The sequence below is a fragment of the Sturnus vulgaris genome, chromosome 5 (assembly GCF_052056855.1).
Source record: "Sturnus vulgaris isolate bStuVul1 chromosome 5, bStuVul1.hap1, whole genome shotgun sequence".
In the NCBI taxonomy this organism is placed as follows: domain Eukaryota; kingdom Metazoa; phylum Chordata; class Aves; order Passeriformes; family Sturnidae; genus Sturnus; species Sturnus vulgaris.
In genome coordinates, this window is record NC_142247.1 from 59,567,179 (window position 1) to 59,592,627 (window position 25,449).

Sequence of the window (25,449 nt, forward strand, 5' to 3'; positions counted from 1 at the left end):
ACAAATTCAATGAAAAAAACCTTTTCACCACTCTCGTTCTTAAAAATAAAAAAAAAATAATAAAAAAATCCCACCCCCTATTTTAACACAGCATTACTGAATATGAATTTTAAGTCTTTCCTCAAAGTACTGGTGGGCTGAGATAAGAAAAGCTCCATCTCCTTCTATAGAACTACCTCTTCCACAGGGATGGATTTACACTGAATCACTTTATTCACAACCTTAAAGTTTAACTACTTTTTTTTTTTTTTAATTTTATTTTTTATTTATTTCTCAGTTTTGTTTTAAATTCACTTTGGAAAGAAATTGAAATATTTCACTCCTAGACAAGTTGAAACAGAGCTTTTTTTTTTTTAGCTGTGAAATGAATATGTCATCAACTGGTACTAAGGAAACAAAGGGTCAAGGAAAACCTCACCCGCTTGCGTTTCTTGTGAACATTGCTCTTCATGGTGATGTCAGTGTGATTTCTTTTAGAGGAAAAGGACAGCTTATATATGCAGAAAATATATATATGCAGAAAATCTGCAAAATCAGACACAAAGAAAGTATCTGGTTTTCTTTGAAGGATCAACCTTCACTAAAAACTTGCCAGCTAAAACAAGAGAGACGTGTAATTCTGTTTTGTTCCCCACCTTGAGTCGCCTTTACCAAACGTTCAGTTTCACTTTTGCCTTCTCTGGCTCTTCTGGAGCCACAGAAGCAGCAGCACAAACAGATCCCTCAGCCCTGACCTCTGATCTAGCAGCGACCCCTGCTTCCATACCCAGCGATCTGGGAGCAGCCATGAGTCATTTCACCTCTGAAAACTCTTTTGAGTTGCCAGAGTGTTAAATAAACCATTCTTTTCGCTAGAGTCGTGAGTCAGTTGTAAAAACTGTTCATCATTTTGGATTTGAAATCTGTTTTAATGGCAAAATAATATAAGAAATGGTGTAATGCATGCAAGGAACAATAAGGATAATACATTTAATTAGAAAACAGTGAAACATCACATCAACAAGATGAAATTGACTGGAAATAGAAGGCAGGTCATACAAGTAGGGAAAAGATGGAGGATTTTGTGTAATCGTACACAATATTATTTTATACAGAAGATATTACAATATCTTCCCAATTCACAGTTGCCTCTTATTGCAATAAAAAGAAAAAAGTTTAAACTGTTTCTTCTTACAAATCTATTTTGTCTTGAAATATGTACTTGGATCTCATTTTTGAAGAGCCAAGAAAAGATATTATAACAAGAGGTTATTTTTCAAATTGTGGGTATTAAGCATAGCAGCAAGAAAGTATAGAGTGAAGCAAGGAAAGTATGGACTCAAACTAAAGTTTCCTTATGCAAATCCCAAGTTAGTATTGATTAACCCAGCTACTAAGTTGCTTTGTTTCTGGAGTACAAAGCAGGTCACTGCATCCACACAAACTCAATAAAAGAATGAAAAGTTATGTTTAATTTTTTTTAGTTTTCCTTTAATGAGCGATCATTTTCATCAGAGGATATGCGAAGCCAAGTAAGCTTCTAAACTCCATTTTAAAGAATCTCTAATTGAGTAAAGCTGAATCAGCAAAACATCTTCCAAAAACCCAATTTAAAAAGCTCTTTTTCCTCCTGACAGACATACTGGCAATTATCCAGGTGGCTGTTTCTTTTATTTTCCGGGGTTCTTTTTCTTTTTTTCTTTCTTTCTTTCCCTTGCAATAATGCATTTCAGGGAATGAAAGACTGAAATAACCTGTTTTGTTCATAGTCTTCTTATAAATGCCTAAGAGCCTGAACCGACAGTGACAGATCACTCTGAAAGTTGCCTCCTAGCTCCTACAAGTTTTACAAAATCCCAGTCGGCAACCTTGGGCTGCTCGTTGTTCACCATCCCATGTCTTCTTCCTGCGTAAAGCTCTGGTATGCGGCATTTCTGTAGATCAGCATCGGTGCCTGCCGCCGGCAGACAGGGCAGCAGCGCAGGCGGGTGTCCCGCATCCTTCCCGCAGCACCCACCAGGGGCCACTGCAGCCGCGGGGATGCGGCCGCAGCTCGGGCATCGCTCAGGCGTCTGCATCGCCAAGGGAAAAGCAGCGCGACATATAGTATTTAGCATAATTTCGTAGAATTGACATTTTAATCACCAGTGCAACATTTCCATGCTGAGCTGGGCTTTGCTTCTTCTCACAGAAGTTTGCGTCCTGTTTATCGTTATTTACGATTGCCCCAAAGAAATCTTTAACTCGAGGCTCCAGATCCTGCCGGCTGCTTTGCGTGTTTCGGAGCAAGGCATGAGCACGGCAGCAGATCTTGAGCCGGGATACCGGCAGCAACTCTTGGGCCTCCACATGATGCTCGTTTTGCCATGGAAAGTAGTTTCACTTTATTTTCCCCCCCTCCATAGCAAGACTTAATAAAATTAATTTAAATGTATTTCTGTTTAACTTTGCTCCGGACGGCGGATCTGAGACGACAGGTGGCTGCTGCGTGGGGAAGCGGCCGAGAGCCGCCGCCTGCGGAGCCCGGTCCGCGCGGAGCAGCGCAGCAGCCGCAGCGGGACCCGCCCCGAGCCCGGACGGCCCCGCCGGGCCGGGAGCTGCCCCGGCCGCCAAGGGGCGCCGGGCGGCGGAGCTGGAGCCCCGCGGGGCTGAAGTCGGCCCGGCCCCCGCCGCCGCCGCCCGGGAGGGGCCGGGCGGGGCCGGCAGGAAACCCCGCCCCGGGCAGCGCCCGCCGCGGTCCGCGCAGCTTGCGCTGCTCAGCGGAGCCCAGCCGAGCCGAGCCGAGCCGGGAGGCTGGAGCGGGACGGGACGGGACGGGACGGACAAGGCTCGGCGGCTCTGCCGTGTCGCGCAGCCACACGGGACCGCGCCGCCCGTGGGCCGGCCCCGCCGCGGGGGGGAACCTCGGTATTTGATTTTCTTTTCTTCTTTTTGGCGAAGGAGAGAAGCAGCAGGTTTATGCTAATCGCCCTCTGGGGAGCGGCGGCGGGAGGAGGAGGAGGAGAGGAGCCATTTTGAACTCACTTCAAAGTTTAAGGTGGAAAAGTTGGAGCTCTCCAGCCCGCTGCCCGCGGACCGGGACGGGGCGCGGGGCTCGGGGCCGGTCGTGCCCGGGAGGCGAGGGCGGTGGGGGGGGCGGGCCGGCGGCTGATGGATGCCGGCGGGCGGGCAGCCCGGCGGGTGGATGGATTGTGCAGCAGCCCGCTGCCCGGTCCCGCTGCCCGCTGAGCTCCAGAGATGCCGCGGCTGCTGTCCGCCGCCGCCTGCGTGTCCTGGGCCGCGCTGCTCTGCGCCCTGGCGTCGGCGGGCGGCAGGGACTCGCGGCCGCCCCGCGCCGCCGCGCTCCTCCACCTGCCCGCGGGGCCCGCGGCTCGCCCCGCCGCTGCCGCCGCCGCCGAGCCGCCGTCGCTGCCGCCCGCCGGGCGCCTGAGGGCTGCGGGGACCGCGCCGCGCCGCGCTCCGCCCGCCGAGCCCCGCGGGCCCCGCGGCGGCGGCCTCTGCCCGCGGCGCTCCCGGCCCCGAGCAGCCGCCGAGCCCCGCGGAGCCGCAGCTGCCGCCGGCTGCGCCCCGCCGCCGGGCAGGGAAGGCAGCGGGCGGCGGGGAGCGCGGCGGGCGCGGAGCCTCAACAGCCCCCCGCAGTTCCAGCTGCCCAGCTACCAGGTCTCCATCCCCGAGAACGAGCCGGCCGGCACGGCGGTCATCGTGCTGCGGGCCCAGGACCCTGACGAGGGTGAAGCCGGCCGGCTGGCGTACTCCATGGAGGCGCTCTTTGACGAGCGCTCCAACGACTACTTCACCATCGACGCCGAGACGGGCAGCGTGGTCACTGCCCGCAGCCTTGACCGGGAGACGAAGGACACCCACGTGCTGAAGGTTACCGCCTCGGACCATGGGTCCCCTCGCCGCCGCTCGGCCACCACCTATCTGACGGTGACTGTGAGTGACACCAACGACCACGAGCCAGTGTTTGAGCAGCCCGAGTACCGGGAGAGCATCCGGGAGAACCTGGAGGTGGGTTATGAGGTGCTGACCATCCGTGCCACCGATGGTGATGCCCCAGCCAATGCTAACATGCTTTACCGCCTGCTGGAGCCAGGAGCTGGTGACGGAGTCTTTGAGATTGACCCACGTTCTGGAGTTGTGAGGACCCGAGCCTCGGTGGACAGGGAGGAGGTCTCTGAGTACCACCTGGTGGTGGAAGCCAATGACCAAGGCAAGGATCCAGGACCACGCAGTGCCACAGCTATGGTGCACATCACTGTAGAGGATGAGAATGACAACTACCCTCAGTTCAGTGAGAAGCGCTACCTGGTCCAGGTGCCAGAGGATGCCCCAGTGAACAGCCAGATACTGCAGGTACAGGCCACAGATCGGGACCGGGGCAGCAATGCCCAGGTGCACTACAGCATTGTGAGTGGCAACCTGAAAGGCCAGTTCTACATTCACTCTTTCTCTGGCGCCATTGACCTAATCAACCCTCTGGATTACGAGACTATTCGAGAGTACACGCTCCGGATCAAAGCCCAGGATGGGGGCAGACCTCCTTTGATCAACTCTAGTGGTATGGTGTCAGTGCAGGTTGTAGATGTGAATGACAATGCCCCCATCTTTGTGAGCACTCCCTTCCAGGCCACAGTGCTGGAGAACGTTCCTCTGGGCTACTCGGTGCTGCATATCCAGGCTGTGGATGCTGACTCTGGAGAGAATGCCCGCCTGGAGTACAAACTCATAGAGATGGAGCCATCCACTGGAGGTGCCCCTGTAGCAGGTGACTCTGGGTTCCCTTTTCAAATCAACAACAGCACGGGATGGATCACTGTGGCTGCAGAGCTGGATCGAGAGACTGTGGAAAACTATCACTTTGGGGTGGAGGCTAGGGACCATGGTGTGCCGGTCATGACCTCCTCAGCCAGCGTGTCCATCACTGTCCTAGATGTGAATGACAACAACCCCACCTTCACAGAGAAGGTGTATCACCTCAGACTGAACGAGGATGCAGCTGTGGGCAGCAGCGTCCTGACCCTGACAGCAGTGGACAGGGACGTTAACAGTGTGGTGACTTACCAGATTACCAGTGGCAACACCAGGAACCGTTTTGCCATCACCAGTCAGAGTGGAGGAGGGCTGATCACACTGGCCTTGCCCCTGGATTACAAGCAAGAAAGGCAGTATGTGCTCACAGTCACTGCCTCTGATGGCACTCGCTTTGACACCGTACAGGTCTTCATCAATGTCACAGATGCCAACACACACCGCCCAGTCTTCCAGAGCTCCCACTACACAGTGAGTGTCAGTGAGGACAAGCCCATTGGCACCTCTATTGTCACCATCAGTGCCACTGATGAAGACACGGGGGAGAACGCAAGAATCACTTATATTTTGGACGATAATATCCCCCAGTTCCGCATTGACCCTGACACAGGCACCATCACTACCCTGATGGAGCTGGACTATGAGGACCAGGCCTCCTACACATTGGCCATTACAGCCCATGATAATGGTATCCCCCAGAAATCGGACACCACATATGTTGAGATTCTCATCCTGGATGCCAATGACAATGCACCCCGCTTCCTGCGTGACCGCTACCAGGGCTCGGTTTTTGAGGATGTGCCCCTCTCCACCAGTGTCCTGCAGCTGTCTGCCACTGACCGTGACTCGGGCCTCAATGGCCGTCTCCTCTACACATTCCAAGGTGGTGATGATGGAGATGGAGACTTCTACATTGAACCCACTTCTGGAGTGATACGCACACTGCGCAAGCTGGACCGCGAGAACGTGGCTGTCTACAGCCTGCGGGCCTTTGCTGTGGACAGGGGCAGCCCACCACTGAAAGCCTCTGTGGACATCCAGGTGACTGTGCTGGACATTAATGACAACCCCCCTGTCTTTGAGAAGGATGAATTTGATATCTTTGTGGAGGAGAACAGCCCCGTGGGCTCTATTGTGGCACGGATCAGTGCAGCTGATCCTGATGAGGGGACCAACGCACAGATTATGTACCAGATTGTAGAGGGGAACATCCCTGAGGTCTTCCAATTGGACTTGCTCAATGGAGACCTCACAGCCCTAATGGATCTGGATTATGAGAGCCGGACAGAATATGTTATTGTAGTGCAGGCCACTTCAGCCCCTCTGGTGAGCCGAGCCACTGTGCATATCCGCCTCCTGGACCAGAACGATAATCCACCCGTGCTGCAGGACTTTCAGATCCTCTTCAATAACTATGTGACCAACAAGTCCAACAGCTTTCCCTCTGGCGTGATTGGCAAGATCCCAGCTCATGATCCTGATGTGTCTGATAGCCTGGCCTACACTTTTGTCCAAGGCAATGAGTTAAACTTGCTCCTTTTGGACTCTGCCACTGGGGAACTCAAACTCAGTCGTGATCTGGACAACAACAGACCCCTGGAAGCCCTTATGAAAGTGTCAGTCTCAGGTAAGCAAGCGTTTGAATGCATAATTTTATTAGTACACCAGTATGGGGGCATGGGCAGAAATGGCACACTTGCAGTTTAGAGTGTAGCTCTTGGTTTCTTGAAGCAGCAATTTATCTGTGAAATTTTTGGAGAGGAACCACAAAAATGTATCAAGCCTATATGCTGTGGATTAAAGTGGTGCTTTGAAGTTATTTAGTAAACTTGGATCACAAGGCTAAATAAATATGAGTGTGCGTGGAAGGGAGCATACTCCCTCAGCTGAGGTGGTACTTTGGCTGGAGCTTTTCTGATGTGGTTCCATAAAGGTAATAAATGATGTTAACTTGCAAAGGTGTAGGGAATGCACGTGTATCTGAATGCTGTCTCCCCTCCCTCTTTATTTTTCTCTAAAAATTGAAATTTGGTATCTCTGCTTTTTCAGCAACAAAACATGTTTACTCCATTCTGTGTTCCCAGAGGTTTGGCTGGTAGTTTCTTAGACTTCAGCCCAGAGCTGGTGTGGCCCGGGTGGATGTACTGCTGGTGTTTGCATGGCTGACCTGCCCTCCTGTGGGAAATGGCAGCTCTGAAAGCAATGAGTTATGGCTGTGTGATAGCTGTGTAACGTGGCTAATGGCACCGGAGTTGCTTTAGTGGCACTAGGGGCAGAAACTGGCCAAATGCAGCCCCCAAATCAGGGCTGTTAGGGGGAGAAAGAGAGAGGGGGGGATACTGTGCCATTAACTTCATTGAAGAACTTGTGTCTCTGTGTGTGAAGACTGTTCCATACTGGGAATATGTACTTTTATTTCAGCACAAACATGCTCTTAGGATATTATTATTTTTCTGCTCAGTTGCTTGTTTATCATGGAATTACTTTTTATGCCTCTAATTGTGACATCAATCATGCAATGAGTAATTTCCTCTGCAGGTGCCACTCTATAAAGTTTACTGTGGATCTGATCCCATATTTCTGTTGACTTTCAAAGGTTTAGCCAGATACTTTCCTTGCTGCCTCTCTCTGCAAACTGAAACTAAGATTTTTGTTATTTTTGTAAAAAATAAAAAAGCTCCAAGTAGTAGGTATGTAAAATCACACTTGGAGAGATCATTAGAAAAATAATAATGAAACTGTGGCATAATCCCAGCAGCAATTTTTTTGCTGTAAAAGGGGCCATAGTATGCAGCAAGGCCTTGAAAAGTGAGCCACACTCTCCCTTGTGTTTGCAGGCTTGAGGTTCTTTTTACTTCAGAAAAATGTAAGTGACATTAACTGAGCTGACTGATTTTGCTGCAGTGAAAAGCCACTCCTGGTTCTTCCAAAATGCTGGGGTGCAACTTATGTGGTAAGGTAAATGCTGTTTCCATGTCCTGTGGGGACTAGCAGGAAAAACAGACAGTAGGCTTGTGACCTTAAAGAAAAACATTTGGATTAAGGTGCAGATGATTGCATGGTCACTGTCTGTTTGAACCAGTAGCTCTTTATCTGGTAGCAGAAGATAAGCACTCGTCTTGAAGCACAAAGTTTGGAAAGGTTGTTAGACTAGGTGAAGAGTGTTTTCAGTGCAGAAAAATAGCTGACATGAACGATTCCTTTCTCAGTATAATGATTTACATGGTTTAAGTGGGTGAAGCCTCAGGTAGGAGTGAAGACCTGTTTTCTTATGCAAGAGATGGATTATTCCAGCATCATTTTCACGTTTTGTGAAGGTGTGAACTTTGAAACTCTGCTGTGATGTTCATCAAAATGGACTGTCTGCTCCGTGTCTTGAGATACTTGAAATGTTAAAGTTTTTTTATGGCTAGGGTTTTTAGATAATTTTATCAAGCACTGAACTACATTGGACGTTTATTTGGAGAAGTTCCCTGTGTGGAAATTGGAAGGGCAGTTTGTCGTTGTGTGATTAGTCCATGAAAGTCTCACCTGCCTAGTTTCTCTGATTTATCTGATACAATTCAAAGAAGAAATGAGACAGAGGAGAAACTCAGACAGAAGTACTCCACGGGGTTATCTCTAAGTGTTGCGTAACACCTGCAAATCATCTGTTAAAATGACCTGCCAGTTAACTGAAAAAAACCTGTCTATGGAGTAGCCATTAACCTCTACCCAGACAAACACAAAGTCCTCTGCTACTCATGGCTGCTCTTAGGTCAGGGAGGGACTGGAACTCTTTACGAACTTGAGAGATTTGATCTCCATATGAGTCGGAAATAACAGTGGTGCTATAAAAATCTTATTTCTATCTAGCGATGTGTTGTGCTGCAGAGGCAAGTGAGTGTGTGCAGTGCCAGCAAGGAGCCCTGCTACTCCACTGAGTTGCTTTGAGACACTGATACGTGGCTAAACGTAGCACTCTTTCATTTGACTTGGGGATTATTCAAATAAGCATGGTAATTTTTGCCTTCTGCTTATAAACAAAATTTAAGAATCATGAAGACCAAGCAAATAGAGCTAATAGGCTTCATAAAGCTGTCAGAAGTTTCATGTCAGCATTGTCAGAAGCTCTGTGGGATAGTGAGCAGCTCTGCCCTTGCCTGGGTGCTGGGTACCCGTGGGGTACCTGTAGGCTGTGCCCCCACAGCCAGGCAGGAACCAGCCCAGGCAGAGGGAGGAATGTGGGTGGTGTGGATATTAGCATTTTGCTTTGGATTGGGAAGGAGCTTTTGAAGTCTGTTTCTTTTGAAGTGAATCTCTCTGGGTGCCCCTGTGCCTGTTGTGCAGAGCTGTCTTAGTGAACAAACCGGACCCCTTTTGCATGCAACTGTTCCAGAAGTGCTCCAGGGGTCCCTTAAAAAGGCACTGTCTCCTTTTTCTAGTGTACCTTCAAAGTTTTCCTACAGAAAGGAAGAGCTTTGGCTTTATATTCCCATGTCTGTACATTGTGGTGTTGTTTTAATAACTGGGGTGAAATCTGGACTCTGCTGAAATCCTGCCCCTTCTTTCCAGGAGGGGCAGGATTTTACTGTGACCTTCTAAAACAGGTGGTCACGAGTCGATCAGTCTGTGATTTCTTAGTGTTACTAATAAATACACGGCTTAAATTGACAAGATGGTTAAATATGATTACTTTTTGTCCGCAGTAATGTTCACGATAATGTTGAATTGGGATTTATTTGGTCAAAAAATGGGTTAAACATTGCTGAAGTCACATTGCATTTGCTTGTTAAACATTATATTGCAGTCCTTGCTGGGGCGGCGGGGGGAAGGCTGGTACGAGCATCAGCTTTGCACAAATGTTACTCAGGTTTGCCTGGGTATCACATTGCAAACACTGCTGGCACCTGCTTGGCTGTGTTGCCACAAGTAGTCCCACTTATCATCAACGACAGCTCGGTAGGATACAATAGATGTGTGTGCAAACTCCTCTGGGAACCCAGCCTAAATCGGTGGTGCAGACAAAACCCAAACCGGCTGGATGCTACAGCTTTTGAGTGGTCCAGGTAAATGTAAAATATCATTATGCAACATACGGTATACAATTCTAGGAAAGTGTTGCACCTCAGGCAGTGAGGGATAGATGCCCAATCATTTTTAAGGACTGTGCAAGCTCAAGTATCGTCTTTTACATTTCTTTACCTTTAAATATCCAGTGCCATTCAGTGAGGTTATTGACTATCAGCAAATAGAAATTAACATAGAGCTTGTTTGTGTTACAATCAACTTTGGGAATTTTTACTCAGAGCTTGAGATCCTGAATCTCCAGGTCTGTGCCTTCTCCATACAAATACAGATGATGCGACACTTTGGTGCAGCCCTTTCTGAGAAAGGTGAGGCCACAGCTGTGCTTGAGATACAAAGTTATTGGGGGTTACTTGTGTGTGGCAAGATTTGAGATTAAAGGGAAAAAGGAACTTCTAGCGAAAAGGTCTGCTTATATGTACAGGGACACCTCTGGGCGCAGAGGGTGAGCAGGGTGTGACCTCTCAGGATGTGTGCTGGAGGCCTGGGAAGCCCCAGGGCACAGCCCAGCCTCCTGTCCCCGCCTTTGGGCAGCAAGGCAATGGGACCTGGTGAGCTTTGGGGCAGGTCTGCAGGGCAGCTGCTCTGGCTGCCACCGAGGGCAGACTTCCAGGGACAGCAAGGGACACTTAGCACCCAGGCTGCTCTCCATGGCCCCCCTTCCAGGCACCATTCCTACAGGCAGCTGGTGTGGGAGCCCTGTGAGTTACACAGTTAGGAGACGATGGGAATGGATGAGTGGAGAGTCCTCCCCTTGGAGCAGAAAGGTGTTGGAGTCTGTTGTGTGGCTGCAGAGTTTTGCACACCAGATCCTTGGGCTCTTGCACTTCCCTCATGCATCCATCCCACGGCAGAGTGAGGGGAGGCACAAAGGCTGCCCAGGCCTGGGAGGCAAAGGTGAGGGAACATTTAGAAAGATGGCATGATACAAGCTGCAGGATTGTATCCCCAGTCGTTGTGTGGTGGGTTTGGTGGGACTGAAGTGGAGGATGATTGATAATAGCTAGTAGTGGTGACTTTGAATATTTACATTTATTTTCCTAAAACAGCAAATCAAGAACAGTGCCCATCATTTAAGGTTAGGGTAGTTTCCTGGATCTGCTATGGCTACCTGTATCCTTTATTGCATCCATATAGGTTCCATATTCTAATTTATGCTACAGCAAGGTGCATTGTAGATGTGTGTCCTTCCAGCCTGCTGGAATGTGACTTTCTGTTTTCAGCTGTGTGATGTGTTCCAGCTGATAAAAAGCTGTGATTGCCTAGTTGGTTCCCTACAGGCTTCCTTCCACTTCATGCCTGGATTTCATAGGAGTGGTGTATTTTTGTTTCAAAAGACAAGAAAACATCTATGGCAATGAGGGGAAAATATTTAGTGGAAGTCTGATTGAAAACTAACTTTTTACTGAGATAAAAGGTATCTTCTGTCAATAAATAAAATGTTGATACTTTTCTCAGCAATTTCTGGGAAAGAGAAGAAGCTAAGGTAACAAGGATAAAGTATGAGAAGAATGAGAATGGAGATATGACAGTGAGAAAGATCTAATAGGCTTTACTTGATAACAAGTCTCGTGGGAAAGAAATTAAATGTAGGGAAGTATGGTTGTGGGATTGCCTTGAACACTTTTTTCCTCTCATTTTCACATTATTTGCAAATGAGAAGATAGTTGTAATAAGCATTTTTTAAAATTGGGTTAGTAATTGGTATGTATTTTTTGATTACTTTTTAAACTTCAGGGTATATTAAAGAATTGGTTTCCTTCTCACACATCACTGACGCATTCTTCCTTCTGACATGCACCCGTGAGTTCAGAAGAATCCTCTCTTGTTCTGTGTTTCTGGTCAGGCATTTCAGAATTGTTTTAAGCTGGGATTGCAGAACCTGCTGCAAACTGCCAAATACAGAATAAACACTGAATTGTTGTCCAAGTAATGGCAAAAGAACCTTTTGTTTAGAATACAGGAACAGTTTTCTAAGTTTCGATGATAGAGTGATAGTAAACCTGCAGTAGAGGTAGTGGTGGGGAAAGTAGGTGATGTGAAGCAGTGGGATTTTATACTTCATTATCTCCGACATCCCAAGTGTTACCTGAGGAAGTGTCTGGCTGCTGATAAAGCCTATCATGTTACATCTGCTCGTTGAACAGCCCCTTTTCCTTCAGTGTATGTACTTAATACCTTGGAACTCCCATCCATTGCTGACTCCCGTCTTGGAACTAAATACATTTCCTGACATCCCACAGCTGAAGAAGATAATAAGAGGCTTTAAAGTATAACACTAGGCGAATAAAAATAGGTAGTGTGCTCACTGCTCTTCTGTACAGTGATTGAAAGACCCTTAGCAGACACTTAGATAGGAATCCAGACATCCTAACATTTCAACCAGTCTGGTCAGAGCACCTTGCCATCCTGCTATCTCCCAGCATCTTCACGGAGGGTTTGGGGTGACTCGCTTGTGATCTACCTCCTCCTCAGTGTGCAGCAGGTCTGTCAGACACCCCTGCAGCTGACAAGTTGTCTCCAGCCTTTGGACTGGCCAGTGGTCAGAGTTCATGGGTCCAGGGCATGGCACACCTGTGATGGTGGTTCCATTTCAGCCAAATGTGTAGCTGCTGAATACATTGGCACAGCTGGGCTCACATCCATTGGTTATGTTGAGTACAGCAATTGTTGGGCACAGGTTCAACCTGCAGTTTCACTGGGCCCCTCAATTGCCTTGTGGGTCACATGAGACTGATAGGAAGACCCTGGGAATATGACTACTCTGAAAGTTGGAGCAGGAAACAACTAAATGTGAAGCAGAAACCTCTTCACACATGTGTTGAAGTACCTTTTCAATATTTAGCAGTGTAGGCAACTCTAGCAGTAATGCTCATGCATGGAGGATGAGTAAGGGAAGGATCAAATGTCAAGACACAGGATCTGTGCTCTCCATTCCTTCACCCTCTCTTTCATAAGCCTGCAGGGTTTTGAGAGTCAATTGGTGAGGACAGGCTCTCTATATTTGAGTACTTAGATAACAACAACACAACTTACCTGCTTACCTCAGTATTGCCTAAGTTACTGGGTTTGGGCAACTATCTCTTTTGGCTTCCTTTGGCCTACTGACTTGCATTTCCAAAAATATCTGTGGAAAGTATTTAGGAAATGTAGGAGGGTTAGAAGAGCTGAAGATACTCAGATCAGATCTAATGACAGTCTTTGGCAATCTTCATGTTACAGTTTTTCTGTCCTGGTTTCTGTGGGAATTATGATGTTTTTAGGTAATACAGTACTCCTAACTATTCGGACATCTACTTTCCCATTCAAGAAAAAAGTGTGGTAGTACTGTGTTTTCTGAATGATAGGCTTTTTTGTTGTCTGCTCCTTTTTTAAGACTAGTTGGACAAAAGATTGCTTAAATCAAAGTACAGAACAAATTGACAAGGAGTTCAGTTCTTCATAGATTTGTTCACAGTGGTTGTCCAGTTGAAACAAAGAACATCTGAGACCTAATTAAATTCAGTTTTGCCACTTTGTATTTCTGTGACAAGTGACAGTATTGTTATTCCCTCGCGCAATGGAGCTCTTTTTCCAGTTGAAAAACACTGAGCTATTTATAGAAGTAATACAAAAGGGGCAGGATGTAATCTTTATAGAAAATTTTGAAATCTGTTGAGATTTGCCTAATGCTTTTTTTTTTTAAATTCTTAAGACTTTGCTTGAGAATTAATTGCAATATGTTGATCTTGTTGGATCGAAAACAACATTATCAATGGTACAGCTTGACTTTTATGGTCAGATCTCTATCTGGTACCATGATCATCCTCTATATCTCTTCAAGTGCTTCCAATGTAGGTTGCAGCCATGCCTGGTTGATAAGCAGGAGGGCTGTTGACTGGAAATGTCCATCTCGCCCCACTGATTAAAGAGGGAACATGATTGACTGACTTGGGCTGATTACCTTGTTGTTAGGAGGCTAAAGTTCATTGGGATGAACCCACCCTGAATGTGTGTGCCAGAACGGAAGAGTTTGTTTTCTTTTGGAGTGATGATTGTAGTTATTTCTGTTACAGCAAACTACCTGTAGTAACAGACTTAGCAGACTAGATAGAAAAGATGGGGGAGCCTGTAATTTGCAAAGAGGAAAATGTTTTGCCATGAATAATGTTAGGATATACCTTAAATATTGTCAAGAGATTGAGTAAATGAAGGGGGAAAATATGCTTTTATGGGGATTTGGCATTCAACAAAGAAAGAAAATTTAAAAATACTTTAGAAAGATGATCTCCGCACTTGATAAAAGCCACTTGAACAGAAAAGTAGGATTTGCTGGAGAGAAAGGAAAACTGTTGGACTTTGTTTCAACAAGTTGTTAATGCTGCTAAGCTGTAACCACCTTTGTATTTATTCCAGTGTCTACCCTTGCCAAGCACAAAAAAAGCAAATAAATGGAACAGCGAACCTGTAAAAATCCTCAGGGGACCACATGATAAACATAGACATGTTGTGTTTATCACATACAAAGGAAAGTAATCTGTTTTCAACACCATTGCCTGACATGTGATAGATGCTGCATTCCATCAGGTATCCAGCAGTCTTGGAAATGATGCATATGGTCAAAATATTTCAGTGCTTTTTGAAGGAGGCAAAAGAAAAATCCCTCGTTAACAACTGCTGTCAACATGGCATCTCCTCCCTGCCATGGAATCTATGAGCTAGGCCCAGTCTCAGGAAGAAGCAAAAGGTTCTGGACCCCACCAAAAGGGGCAAAGCAAGGACTATGTTATTAGATTTGAATTTCCAGTATGTGATAGCCAGCACCAAGCAGTGTGTCTTTGCTGTTAAATCCCAAGGAGCTGTTAGGTTTGGAAGTGAATGTAGTCAAGGTGGATCTCTGTAGCTGCCATGCCACCAGAGCACACATCATGGGCACAAAGATCTGCTGGATTGGTTGGGTTTGCTCTTTCCTTTCACTAGCCACAGATCAGACTCCTTGATCCTATTCAAAACTGATGTTAGCAAGTCACTGAGCTTATTGCCCTAAATTCCTGTCATAGCACTTTTGAACTTTCCAGGAACTGGCTCAGCCTCTCATTTATTTGTGTGCTTGCAGTGGTGTTCATACTGGCTCTGTTTCTAAAGGAGACCCTTGAACATCCAAGCTGTGATTTTTAGTTTTAAAATTGATTTGGCTGTGTGCATTTAGTTTAAATAATGTAGAAACTGTCCCAGACCAGCGCATTTCTTGTTTTAGCAGCCTCTGGACACTGCAGGCAGCACTCAGTGTGACTAGGGAGAGGTGTTTGCCACCTTTCATGCCTTAGGTCTAGTAAGAGGACTTGGATCTAACCAGCAAGTGCTACAGCATTTCACTTGTAGGTGCCTGTTCCCTGCAGCCCTATTCTGTGTTAGCAGTTAAGTGTCCTATAAAATGAGAATACTTGAAATGCCATCCCGATACAGCTTGGGCACTTCACTCAGCATAGCGATCAGGACACTCAGCGAGGGCAGAGATGGGCTGGGCTCCAGCCCTTGATCTAAGAGCTCTCACAGTGCTATACATTAAAGAGGAGCCGAAGAAGGTTCAGAAGCTGTTGTGGGACTCACATTTCCCATCTCTTTAGTAAGTGCTATAAGGCACAGGATCACACTCACTCTTGGAGGGTGCAGGAGAGGAGGCCTTCTGGCTCATGTTCATGGGCACCTCTGCTTCAGCAGCAGTGTGGGCAGTCTGGCTTTTACCCTCAGCGGCTGGATGCTGTTTAAGCCATAAAAAAAACTGGGATCATGAGCCATTCAGGCTGTGTCAAGACTAGGTCGCTTCTGGTTGTAACCAGGACCTGAATTCTTCTCACCTGAGAACTTGAAAGTAAAATAAACAAGAACCTTGGGAATTTCCATGGACTACTTTCCTGTTGATCAGCGATGATTTGTTTGCCTCCTGGCTTTAACTATTTGTAAATTTGTATTCTGATTTTATGTGGAGCAGCCCCAGATAGGCTAAAGGGTCAGTTATGGAAGAATTCACGGGCTCAGACTTAAATTATGCTGCTAAATATTCAGTCCAACCCATCTTGGCCTCCTGTTTAATCCTCTTTCTCACTGCAGTTTGCCATGATGATAGACTTGCAGGTAATTGTGGACATGTTGCTGCTCGTCCCTTGGATGCGGTGGCTGTTCCCGCGGTGTGCTCGCTGCTGCTGGAGACAGCCAACACTGCCCTACACATGTGGTAAAGGGCTCTTGGCAGCACTGCCTGGGCTCAGCTATCCCGTTGGCTGACTCAGTTCCCCCTTCTCACGGGGTGTATTTCTGATGTTGGCCTCCTCTTACTGACACAGCATAATTTAGTGATGTGTGCTCTGTGTGATGAGCTCTCCATCTGGCAGATAATTGCCTGCTAGTTTAAATCCCGTCTTAACTTCAGTTTCTCAAGCTCATGAACCTGCTGGTGCCTTCTGGTTGCTTTTGCAGGGTGTTTGCCAAAGGACTTGGTACAAGCTAGAGTGATGTGGGTACATTTCTCTGAGATTTTTTGATTGCTACATAAGACAGATCAACTCTTAGGTCCTACTTAGCAAGCTACCTGACATTATTCTGCATTGAGTTTGGCAGTCTGACACCTGTGTTTGTAGACCAAGTTGCTGACAGTAGGCATTGGTGGTTTGCACTGGTTATGCACAGTGGCAACCCTGGGTATATTCTGGGACCTGGTAGATGCTGAAAGCTTGTTATACAGTTCCTGCTGGTCTTCATCTTTTCTTCTTCCCTATCTTTGTCTCCTTTCTTCCTTTGCACTCACTGGATCTGTTTGTCCTATTCTGTTGTGCAGCAACACAACATCTCTGGAGTTTGCTTCCTGCAAGTTTGTACAGAGCCATGCACAGCAGGGACCTTGTTGGGCTGCTTTTGTAATACCTGCTGTAAATTATGAGGATAACCAGAAGGCATCGAGTGAGTGACTGCCCTGTGAGATAACAACCAGAAGTGCTGGGGATGTCCTGGGCCAGGCAGCAGGCACTGGGAGCTGGCTGGCAGCTGCCCACCAGGCACAGAGCTCGCTGATGGTGTGGCAGCCTCCTTTGTCACTGCCTTCCCTCTTACATTTGGGGAGGCAGGGCAGATTTCTCATCCACTCTGCACCCTCTTCTGACCACTGTGCTGCCACTTAGGAGGGTACATTGGCACAGGGCTTGGGGCAGGGTCTGTCCCTTCTGGGATACCCTTGAGATATGCCTGGTGAAACAGGGCATTGCCCATGCAGCCCTTGCACTTCCACTGGCGGTTCTGGGCTTGAGACTTCAGCGGTGATGGCTGCTGGTTGCAGCTTCCAGAGGTTTTGCAGACACAATCCTTTGCTCCTCTCCTTGTGCAGAGCCCAGGGAGCCACAGTATAAGGTGCTGACAGTCCCACAGAGGTCACCAGCACAAGCAGCCATGGGGCATCTGTGTCCAGCTCCAGCTTGCAGGGCATGCTGCACACTGAGTGTTAGTGCTTGTTGTCTTTGCAGTCTGTGGGAGCAACACCTGTGTGGTCCAGTCTGGGTATTGATGTTGACTGTATTTTTTTTTCCTATCCCTTGTGAAAAGGTGCAGTTGCCTTTATTGACTTGTGCCTTTGTGCATCAGCTACCCTATGGCTCAGCTAATAACAGTGTCTGGGACTTTATTCAGCTTTAAGAGGCTTTAAACTAAGAAATTCCTATTTACTACTAACAGCATTGATGGACATGACTGATTAATGGCAATAAACTCAGGTGAGAACTGAGAGACAAGGACATTTTTTCTCTTCTGTGCAGTGAAAATCCGTGTTTTGTGTGACTGAGTTTTACGAACTTTCGTATGATCTGCTTTTAAAATACGTCCTTTGCCAAGTGGTGGGGATTTCTTGAGCTGACTGATTCACTCTGTTATCTCAGCCAAACTGCATCAGACTGGGCTGAAGCTGAGATGCTGAGATGATCAGATAAAATTCTTCACACCACTTCTGACAGTTAAGTATCCATCCCTTTTTTCCCCCTGGGGCAAGTCCTCCAGGACAGTTTCTCCTGCTCTGAGGTTGTTTCATTGACTCCCTGGGTTTTTGCTCTGAGTCTCTTTGATCAGTCTGTAGCTGTTAAAAGATTCCATTACTCTTTTCAAGGCCTAAAGGGAAAGTAAAGTGACAACTTTGATGGCCAGTTTGAAAGCTTTCGGAGACTGGAAAGCATCCCATGGGGCAAACAACTTTACTCACACTCTACACATCCCATGATGGTCATATAGGATGGCTTAGTGCTGCATAAAATTTGGACATTGTGCATTTTCAGGCATTTCAATGAACTTATATAAGTGACTAATGATAAGAAAACCCTAATTAAATTTTGTTCCTGTGATGAAACTGAATTTTAGAGAAATCAGGCTGAGATTTCAGCAGTTGTGAAATTCCCAGTGTTGTTCTTTGCACTGTAGAGCCTTTGTGTTTACTGCTGTAGTCATATTACATGACATTGCCTAATACCCAGCAAGGCGTATTCTTGGCTCATTCAGCAGGTAAGATTCCCTGAGGGTCACTGAATCTGTCCATGCACTCAACAGAGATCTCAGTCTGATGATTTCACAGCCATGTATTTGCATTTCCAGTGGTTTTTTCTTTTTGCCATACTTTTCCCTTTTATTGTACCATGATTATCAAAGCCAAGGCTCTAACTAGTTTTGTGACCTGTCTCATCCCTTCCTGCATCCCACTTGTGGCAGTCAGCAGGCAATTAGCTGGTGGTCTGTCCTGGGGATGGGTTTTCACTGTTGAACCCCTGCTCCATCCTCATGATGCCTTGGGAGGGGCCCATGGCTGTAGGCACCTTGCAGAGTTGGTCAGGTCATGGGGTGGGGTATTGAACTTGCAGCTGAGAGCTGGTCCTCTAGCAAATGAGAAGCTGATCCATTAGAACTTCACGGCAATATAATCCCTATTGGAAAGCACAGTAATTAATAATCTAACATTTAGAAAGTACCACTGTTTCTATTCCTTGACATCTTGATTAATTTATTTTCTATTTCTGCTCTTAGGTATTTTGTAGCATTTAATTTTCTCTATAATAATATATGAGTCACAAAATCTCTTGGAACATGTTAGCTTCCATGTGATGGCATTTCAGCACCTCTTTCATTTCCTGTGGTTGGATCATGTGTTGCTGCTTGTTTAGAGGAAAGGCTGCTGCTGCTTCTCTGAAAAAATCAATATATTGTTACCTGGGTGTGATATGCCAGGCCCTATCTTTGGAGATGGGCCCTCCATCAAGTTTTATAGTACTTAAGGTGCTTGTCAAATATTGGAATGGAAAATTACTCCATTTTCTGAAATTACACTATTTGGGTGACTTAATTTTCTTGCCTGCCCACTGTCTATGTATTTGAGTTGGTCCAGATACATGGAAGCATCAGACCAGCAGAAAAAATGCAATGGTGCATGGGGCTTCCACCACAGGGGCTTAATAAGTGAGATAGGATTATTATATAAAGTGCAGTATTACATGCTGTTGTACAAGGCACTGCAAATATCTCATTTCTCTCCAATTCTGATTGTTCCTAGCCAAAAAAGTTAATGTATATTGTAAAGAGGACAAATTGGGGAACAGAGAATTTGTTTTACCAGAGGTATCATTTATGGTAGAAGGATTGCATCCTTCTTAATGCAAAATAAAACCAAAGAAGACTGTGACTGCTACCTACATCCCTGAAGTACAGGAGTGGGGCAGTTTAAAGAAAAAAAGGTGTAAGTGAACATAATAAATTTAGGTGGGATGTTAGAAGGCAGTTTGAAACCTTCAGGGAAGCAAATTTCTCGGATAACTCTCTGTGAAGGGATCCAAAGCAGCTGGGTTTAAGATAAAGCTTGATAAATTGATAAGCTTCATAGTTTTGCATTTCCTTGAGAACCTTCCTTAAATAGAAAATTGCACTTGCTGGTGGAAAAATTACTTCCTGTTCTCTTTTTTGCTGCAGAAATTAAACATACATATTAATAAATTGTGAGAACAATTAGTCCTTTGAACTGCCTGAGCTTGTGTAATTTGGTGTGTGTTGGTAACAGTATTGCTATCTTCTCCTAAACTTGGTATCAAAAGAAAGTAAAGAATCCACAATAACGTGGTTCAACAGATACGTGAATGAGGCTGGAAGTTATTCACAAATGTCACAGGATGCAAGTTGCTGCAAAGATGAACCAATCTTGCTTCTGGCTGTTACAGCCCTTAGTTTCCCATCACCTGTGTGACCTTGTGCTGGGCTCTTTCCATGCACCAAGTTTCTGAAAAGCCAATCTGCCAATAAAGAACTCCAACGAAACAACTTTCTGGCTTAGCATGAAGAAACAGCTGAGTTCACTGAATGAGTAGAAGGTAATGCAAGGGAGGATGAGAGTTGATAAAAAGCCAAACTAGCAGTAAAAAACAGACAAAAAAAGGTTCGTACTTGGTGTGAAGAAACAGTTCAATGCAGTATGAAATGAGTTCCAGTGCAGAGGTGGAGAGGAGCTGTGGTAGTCAGCCCTTCATTTAGCTTAGGGAAGCTCTGCATTTGCAACCAAACCAAAACTAATTTTTTTTTTTTTTAAAGTAGGATTTGTGTTGCCTTATGCTGGAGCAGTTCAACACATGGTTGGACAGACGCAGAGATGGTGTTAAAGAGGAGGCAGTAATTAGGTGGGTTTAGGCTCTGCCCTTGGCTTGGTGGTTTCTCTGCTGCTTTTTCTTGGAGGAGATACTACATAATTTTGCCCATGCTTGCATTATGTCCCTCTGGAAGGTCGAAAGTTTCTAGAAAGTCCTTTTAAGTTATGATAATGTTGTACTGTCCCTCCCTCAGGCCGGTGAGACCACATGGATTCATATCAAGTGAGCGATTTGTTCCAGTGCCCTGTATGCAATACTCAGCACTTAATCCGTGTAGGCAAGAGTGTCAGCACTCATCACTTTCTTCTGTGGGTACAAAGCTCCCAGCTTTCATTTGTGTGAATTTTTGCCACCTAGAAATCCTTCAGCTTGAATCTACCACAGATTTTGTGATACAAAATGCAGCTGCACTGCACTAACATCACAACCTCAATAAACATTTTGAAAACACCTGTCTTGAAAACACACAGAACACATGAAAAAATAGTAAAAAATTAATGCAAAAATAAACAACTGAATATATTTTCCCTATAGATTGCTACTTTCCTAAGTTTGTTAATTTAAAAATATTAGCAAATTTCAGTTTAAAAAGGTAAGAAATTCTCTGATAATAAGAGTTTTGCATTGAGAAAGTGTACATATTTATGAGCTCTGGCTCAGTCCTTTGAATTATCTAGGCACTACTGTAACTGATAACTGAATGCTGATAACCCTGTTAATATTTCAAGGGCTCTTTTGCAGCTATAGGGGAGCACTTGGTAACTATCACATTCCTTTGCACTGCAGGACAGGTTTTTATTTGCTATCTTAATGGTATTATATACATACAGGTTATTTTTCTAACTCAGTTCACCTTGTCTTGCAGCAGCTCCTTGGCACACAGCCTCATAAACTCTCTAAGATGCTTTTTACAGCAGCTAGGCTCATTGCCTGCTCTGGTGTGGCTGGGATTTGGATTGCAAATTCCTGATCCAAACAAAGAGAGGGAAGAGAAAGGGCTGGTATCTGGCCTCTCTCACACTTTAGGAAACTTTGCTGGCTTCAGAGAATTGTCCTGGTAACTCTGGAACTCTGGTTACACTTCAAAAAAAAAAAAAAAAAAAAAGCCTATATCTTAGCAAAGATGGGTGCAGCCCCACCAATTGGAGAGAGGTAGTTCTGAGGAGGCTGCTGGGATTTCAGGCTACCTTGAGTTTTTTCCACTCTTGTTCTCTTTTTCCCTCCTGCCTTGTTTCCCCCAAACCACGGGTCTGGAAATCCATGAGTTTAGAAAACTCAGTGGGATGGGGACAAGTGGTATATGCAGGATATATCTGTGTGTGTTCCTTCACCAGCTTGTTGGCTGCACACAGGGGCTCTGCAATCTGAGAAGCAGCTTCCTGTAATTGATTTCATGAGCCAGTACCAAATGGGTACGAGCTGGCCTGTGCTGGCTTGTGTTCCTTGAGGAGCAAAGGAGAGGAGTCAAACTAAACAGGGTGACTCACGAGAGTCAGGTTCCTGCAATGGTTTGTATAAAAGTGCTCAGAGTTGGGAAATGGGCTGTCATGGTTAAATCATTCTCTCCTTTGGTTTGCTGCTCTTTGGAGCCATTGGAGAAGACTATGGAGTCCCTGTCAGCCATAGCCAGAGGAAAAGGTCTGTGTGTGACTGACACCTAGCAGCCCAGGGGCTCTGGACAAGGACAGCCACAGACTAAACTTGTGTGCTTGCACCTGGGCTTCCCTTTTTGCTGTCCCTGTCATTACAATTGGCCAAAATTACTCAAATCACTCATTTATGTGGAAACCTGTACAGAGGGCTTTGCACAATAGGCAGTGCTGGGCTAAGCAGCCTGCGACTATTCAGCATCTTGGTTTTAAGTGTGGTAACTCCTGCCCTGAAGCCAGGCTTGTGCAGTGCAGTGACTTTGCTGTCTCTTGAGCTGTGTATTGACTTGACACCACTCTCCCTCTCACTCTTCTCTTGAGCATTTGTGTATTAAAGGTGTTCACCACATGCTGGAATTTCCCCCTCTCTTGTGGCAGAAAATCACAGGTCCTCGTCTTAATGGACTGGGAGGAACCAGGTAGGGGCAGGGAGGAGGTGGCCAGATGGACACCGGGATTACTCTGTCCCTCGCCCCGGGGTTATCAGAAGAAATCCAGTCAGGGATGCTTTTCTCCTGCATGAGAAAAAATCTCCTGAAAAATGGAACTGGAAGGTAGACCGGGCTGTGAAGCTCTAGGAGGAGAACTTTGTTTGATCTGCAGATGAGAGCTGCTGTGGGTGCAGAGCCAGGGTGGAGGCTGGGAGCAGCCGGGATGGTGGCCGTGGGCGGGAAGGAGCCCCGGGGCTCCCTCACACTGATCTCTGCAGACTGGAACAGTCTCATGAAAGCGTGGTCTTGAATATGATATGCGCAAAACACGCCTCTGGGAAAAGCTGGTGCTTGCTGGAGACATTTTTTGGGTGTACCCTGCTCTGTGAGTTACAATTTCTGTGAGATACAACACACCCTCTTTGGGTGAGTTTGTTAGTCAAAAAGTGCACTGACTTCCTTCTGTTTCGGGGAAGCAAGGCTGGAGGAGAGGCAGGTAAACAGTGTAATGGGATCTCCTGGCACAGCTCCTTTTAGAGCTAGGAGGCCACCAGGACCGGGACTTGGCTGGGCTGCATGGTCAGTTCCAGACATATAGGTAATTAAGATATATCCTCCAATTAACCTGAGTGGCCCTTGCATTGATGCGTGAGATCAGCGAGCCCAACTGCCATACAGACAGCAGAAAAGAGACTGGGTGTTTTTAACCACTGCTTTGCATGTTAAAGTAATTTAGTGATTTGCCCTGTTAATGTTTACAGAGGCTCATTAAGCAAGACAGGTATGCTTCCCTGCCCTGCAGGTTAAGTGGCAGAGGCTGGCTGGGCTGGAATGGTTCCCCTTGCTTTGTCCATCCTGGTATGGCCAGCTCTGTCCCTGCAAGTGAGCCAGCTCAGCAGGGTGCTGCTGCACCTGCCAAAAATTGCACCAGGTCCTGGGCTAACACTGCTGTGTTATTGGCAGCACTATGTATGTCTGTGGTGCCCTGTTTTATTTAGAGCCATGAGCATCACCTCTCAGACCTGCTAAATGCTATGAGGCCAAGGGGATGCCCAAGCGAATATCCCCACTCTTGCTCTGCCTAGTGACATATACTAAGGAAGGTGCATGAGGAGCAGGACAAGTACAGACAGATCCTGCCCTCCTTGCACTGTTCCAGCTCGCAGCAGGCAGATGTTTAAGGGCTTTTGGGGCTACAGGTTTCCCCCGATCATGGTGTTGACTCACTGTGGGGCAAGTCCGTGCCACAGTCCATGGCCCCCCTCATCTCTCAGTTTAATCCCTCTGAAGTTTCTGCTTTCCCCAGTGCCGGATCACCATCCCCCCCCCATTCAGATGCACACACTTGCAGAAATTCTTTTCTGTTAAAACATGTTCCCTGATCATCTCACTTTAGTGAGTGATCTTTAGTTTTTATATTGTGAGGGACAGGGATTTTTTTTTTTTTTGTTTCCCTTCTTGTTGTGATTTTATATTTCCTTGTCATGCTTCGTCTTAGCCATCTGTCTTTCCATTCTATGATGGAAAAGTCTTGTAATGTACTATGAAGATGATTTCTCCAGATGTGCCTGACTTGCCCAGGGGGGTGTAAATGAAAGCATCCCAATTCATATGGGTACATTTATGGCCAAACCATTTCCAGGGAAAAGGCAAATTGCAGAGGTGGTAACTGTCTGCGATGTTCTCAGATGCTTTGAGCTTTGTATTTTTTCTGCAAAAATTTTACTGTGTTTACATCATTTTTTAAAATTTCTTTACAAAACTATGGGTATAGAAACGTTGTCCCCAGACTGCTGCTTCTGGTGGCTGCTGTGTGAAGAGATGTGGGATACCCTCTACAGCTCTTTGTTCTTCTCTTTGCTCATGTCTCTAGCTGGGCTGTTTTGGATACTGGGCTGCTTTAATGCCCATTTCAATACACAGATAGTAGCTATATTGCCTTCCCACTCATGTCAGAGTATAGCTGAGTCATATATTTCAGAGAAAAATAAAGAACCAGGTGCAGCAAATGTATTTTTACATTTTTATTTGTACTTGTTGGCAGCATTTTAGCCTGCAAATTGTTAACAAAAGAGCAGGCAGGAGAGCTGTGCTGAGCAGTGTTTGCTCTCCTCCCTGTAAGGGTAGCTGTGACCTGGACTGGGCATCTTGTCAGAATTAAGATGTTCTTCCCCATTGGACTTTGCTTACATTTGGGCCCATCTCCAGGTAATTGATGGTTGTGGGAACAACCAGGAGAGGGTGGGAGATACCCATGATGTCTGCACACCTTAAGCCAGGGTGAGCCTATCACACCTGCCGAGCTGATCCCTGCCCAGCTGATCCCTGCTGGATGCACAGGGAGCTGGGACCATTGTGGCTCTCTCATCCCTGGGGAAAGGCTTGACTTGAGTTAAATGTTTTACCCTGTTCACAATTTATTTATTTGTTTATGCATCTGGATACTTTTGCTTTTATAACCACATGAATTGTGAGCACATCTGAACTTGATACTTTAATTGCTGTATGAATTGCCTTTGAATCGCTGAGGGAAAATCCCTATTTTTTTCCTTTAACGATGCTGTCTACCTGGTCAGGATTTTGCTTTGAGGTGGGGCAGGTGTGGCTGCCTGGTTTCTTAGACCCCCTTGCTCAGCCCTTTGTGATAGAAAGACCAAGGTGAGTGCATATGTGTTAGGTTTTTTTTTTACAAGAACTCTTTCTGCTAAAATCAGAACACAATTTTTTTAACGAAGTCAAAATCAGCTCAAGAAAGAAGATTTCTGTAGGCTTCTGAAATAGACCAAAGTAGTGAGAATATTATCTGCTTGGCGTATGGAGTACAGGGCTTTGGGAGCTTCATGGTGCTGTGGGAGAATGTCTTCATGGGGCCCCTAT

The 25,449-nt window shown here is 46.2% G+C and overlaps 1 protein-coding gene across 1 annotated transcript in view; it reads left to right on the forward strand.

Annotated features, from left to right (window-relative positions):
* The first annotated feature begins 3,216 nt into the window (after positions 1 to 3,216).
* CELSR1 (cadherin EGF LAG seven-pass G-type receptor 1) overlaps positions 3,217 to 25,449 on the forward strand; it is a 162,562-nt gene continuing 140,329 nt past the window's right edge. The window contains exon 1 of the mRNA XM_088165786.1: positions 3,217 to 6,418. Coding sequence (XP_088021912.1) covers positions 3,217 to 6,418 — 3,202 coding nt within the window. The remainder of the gene's footprint in view (positions 6,419 to 25,449) is intronic.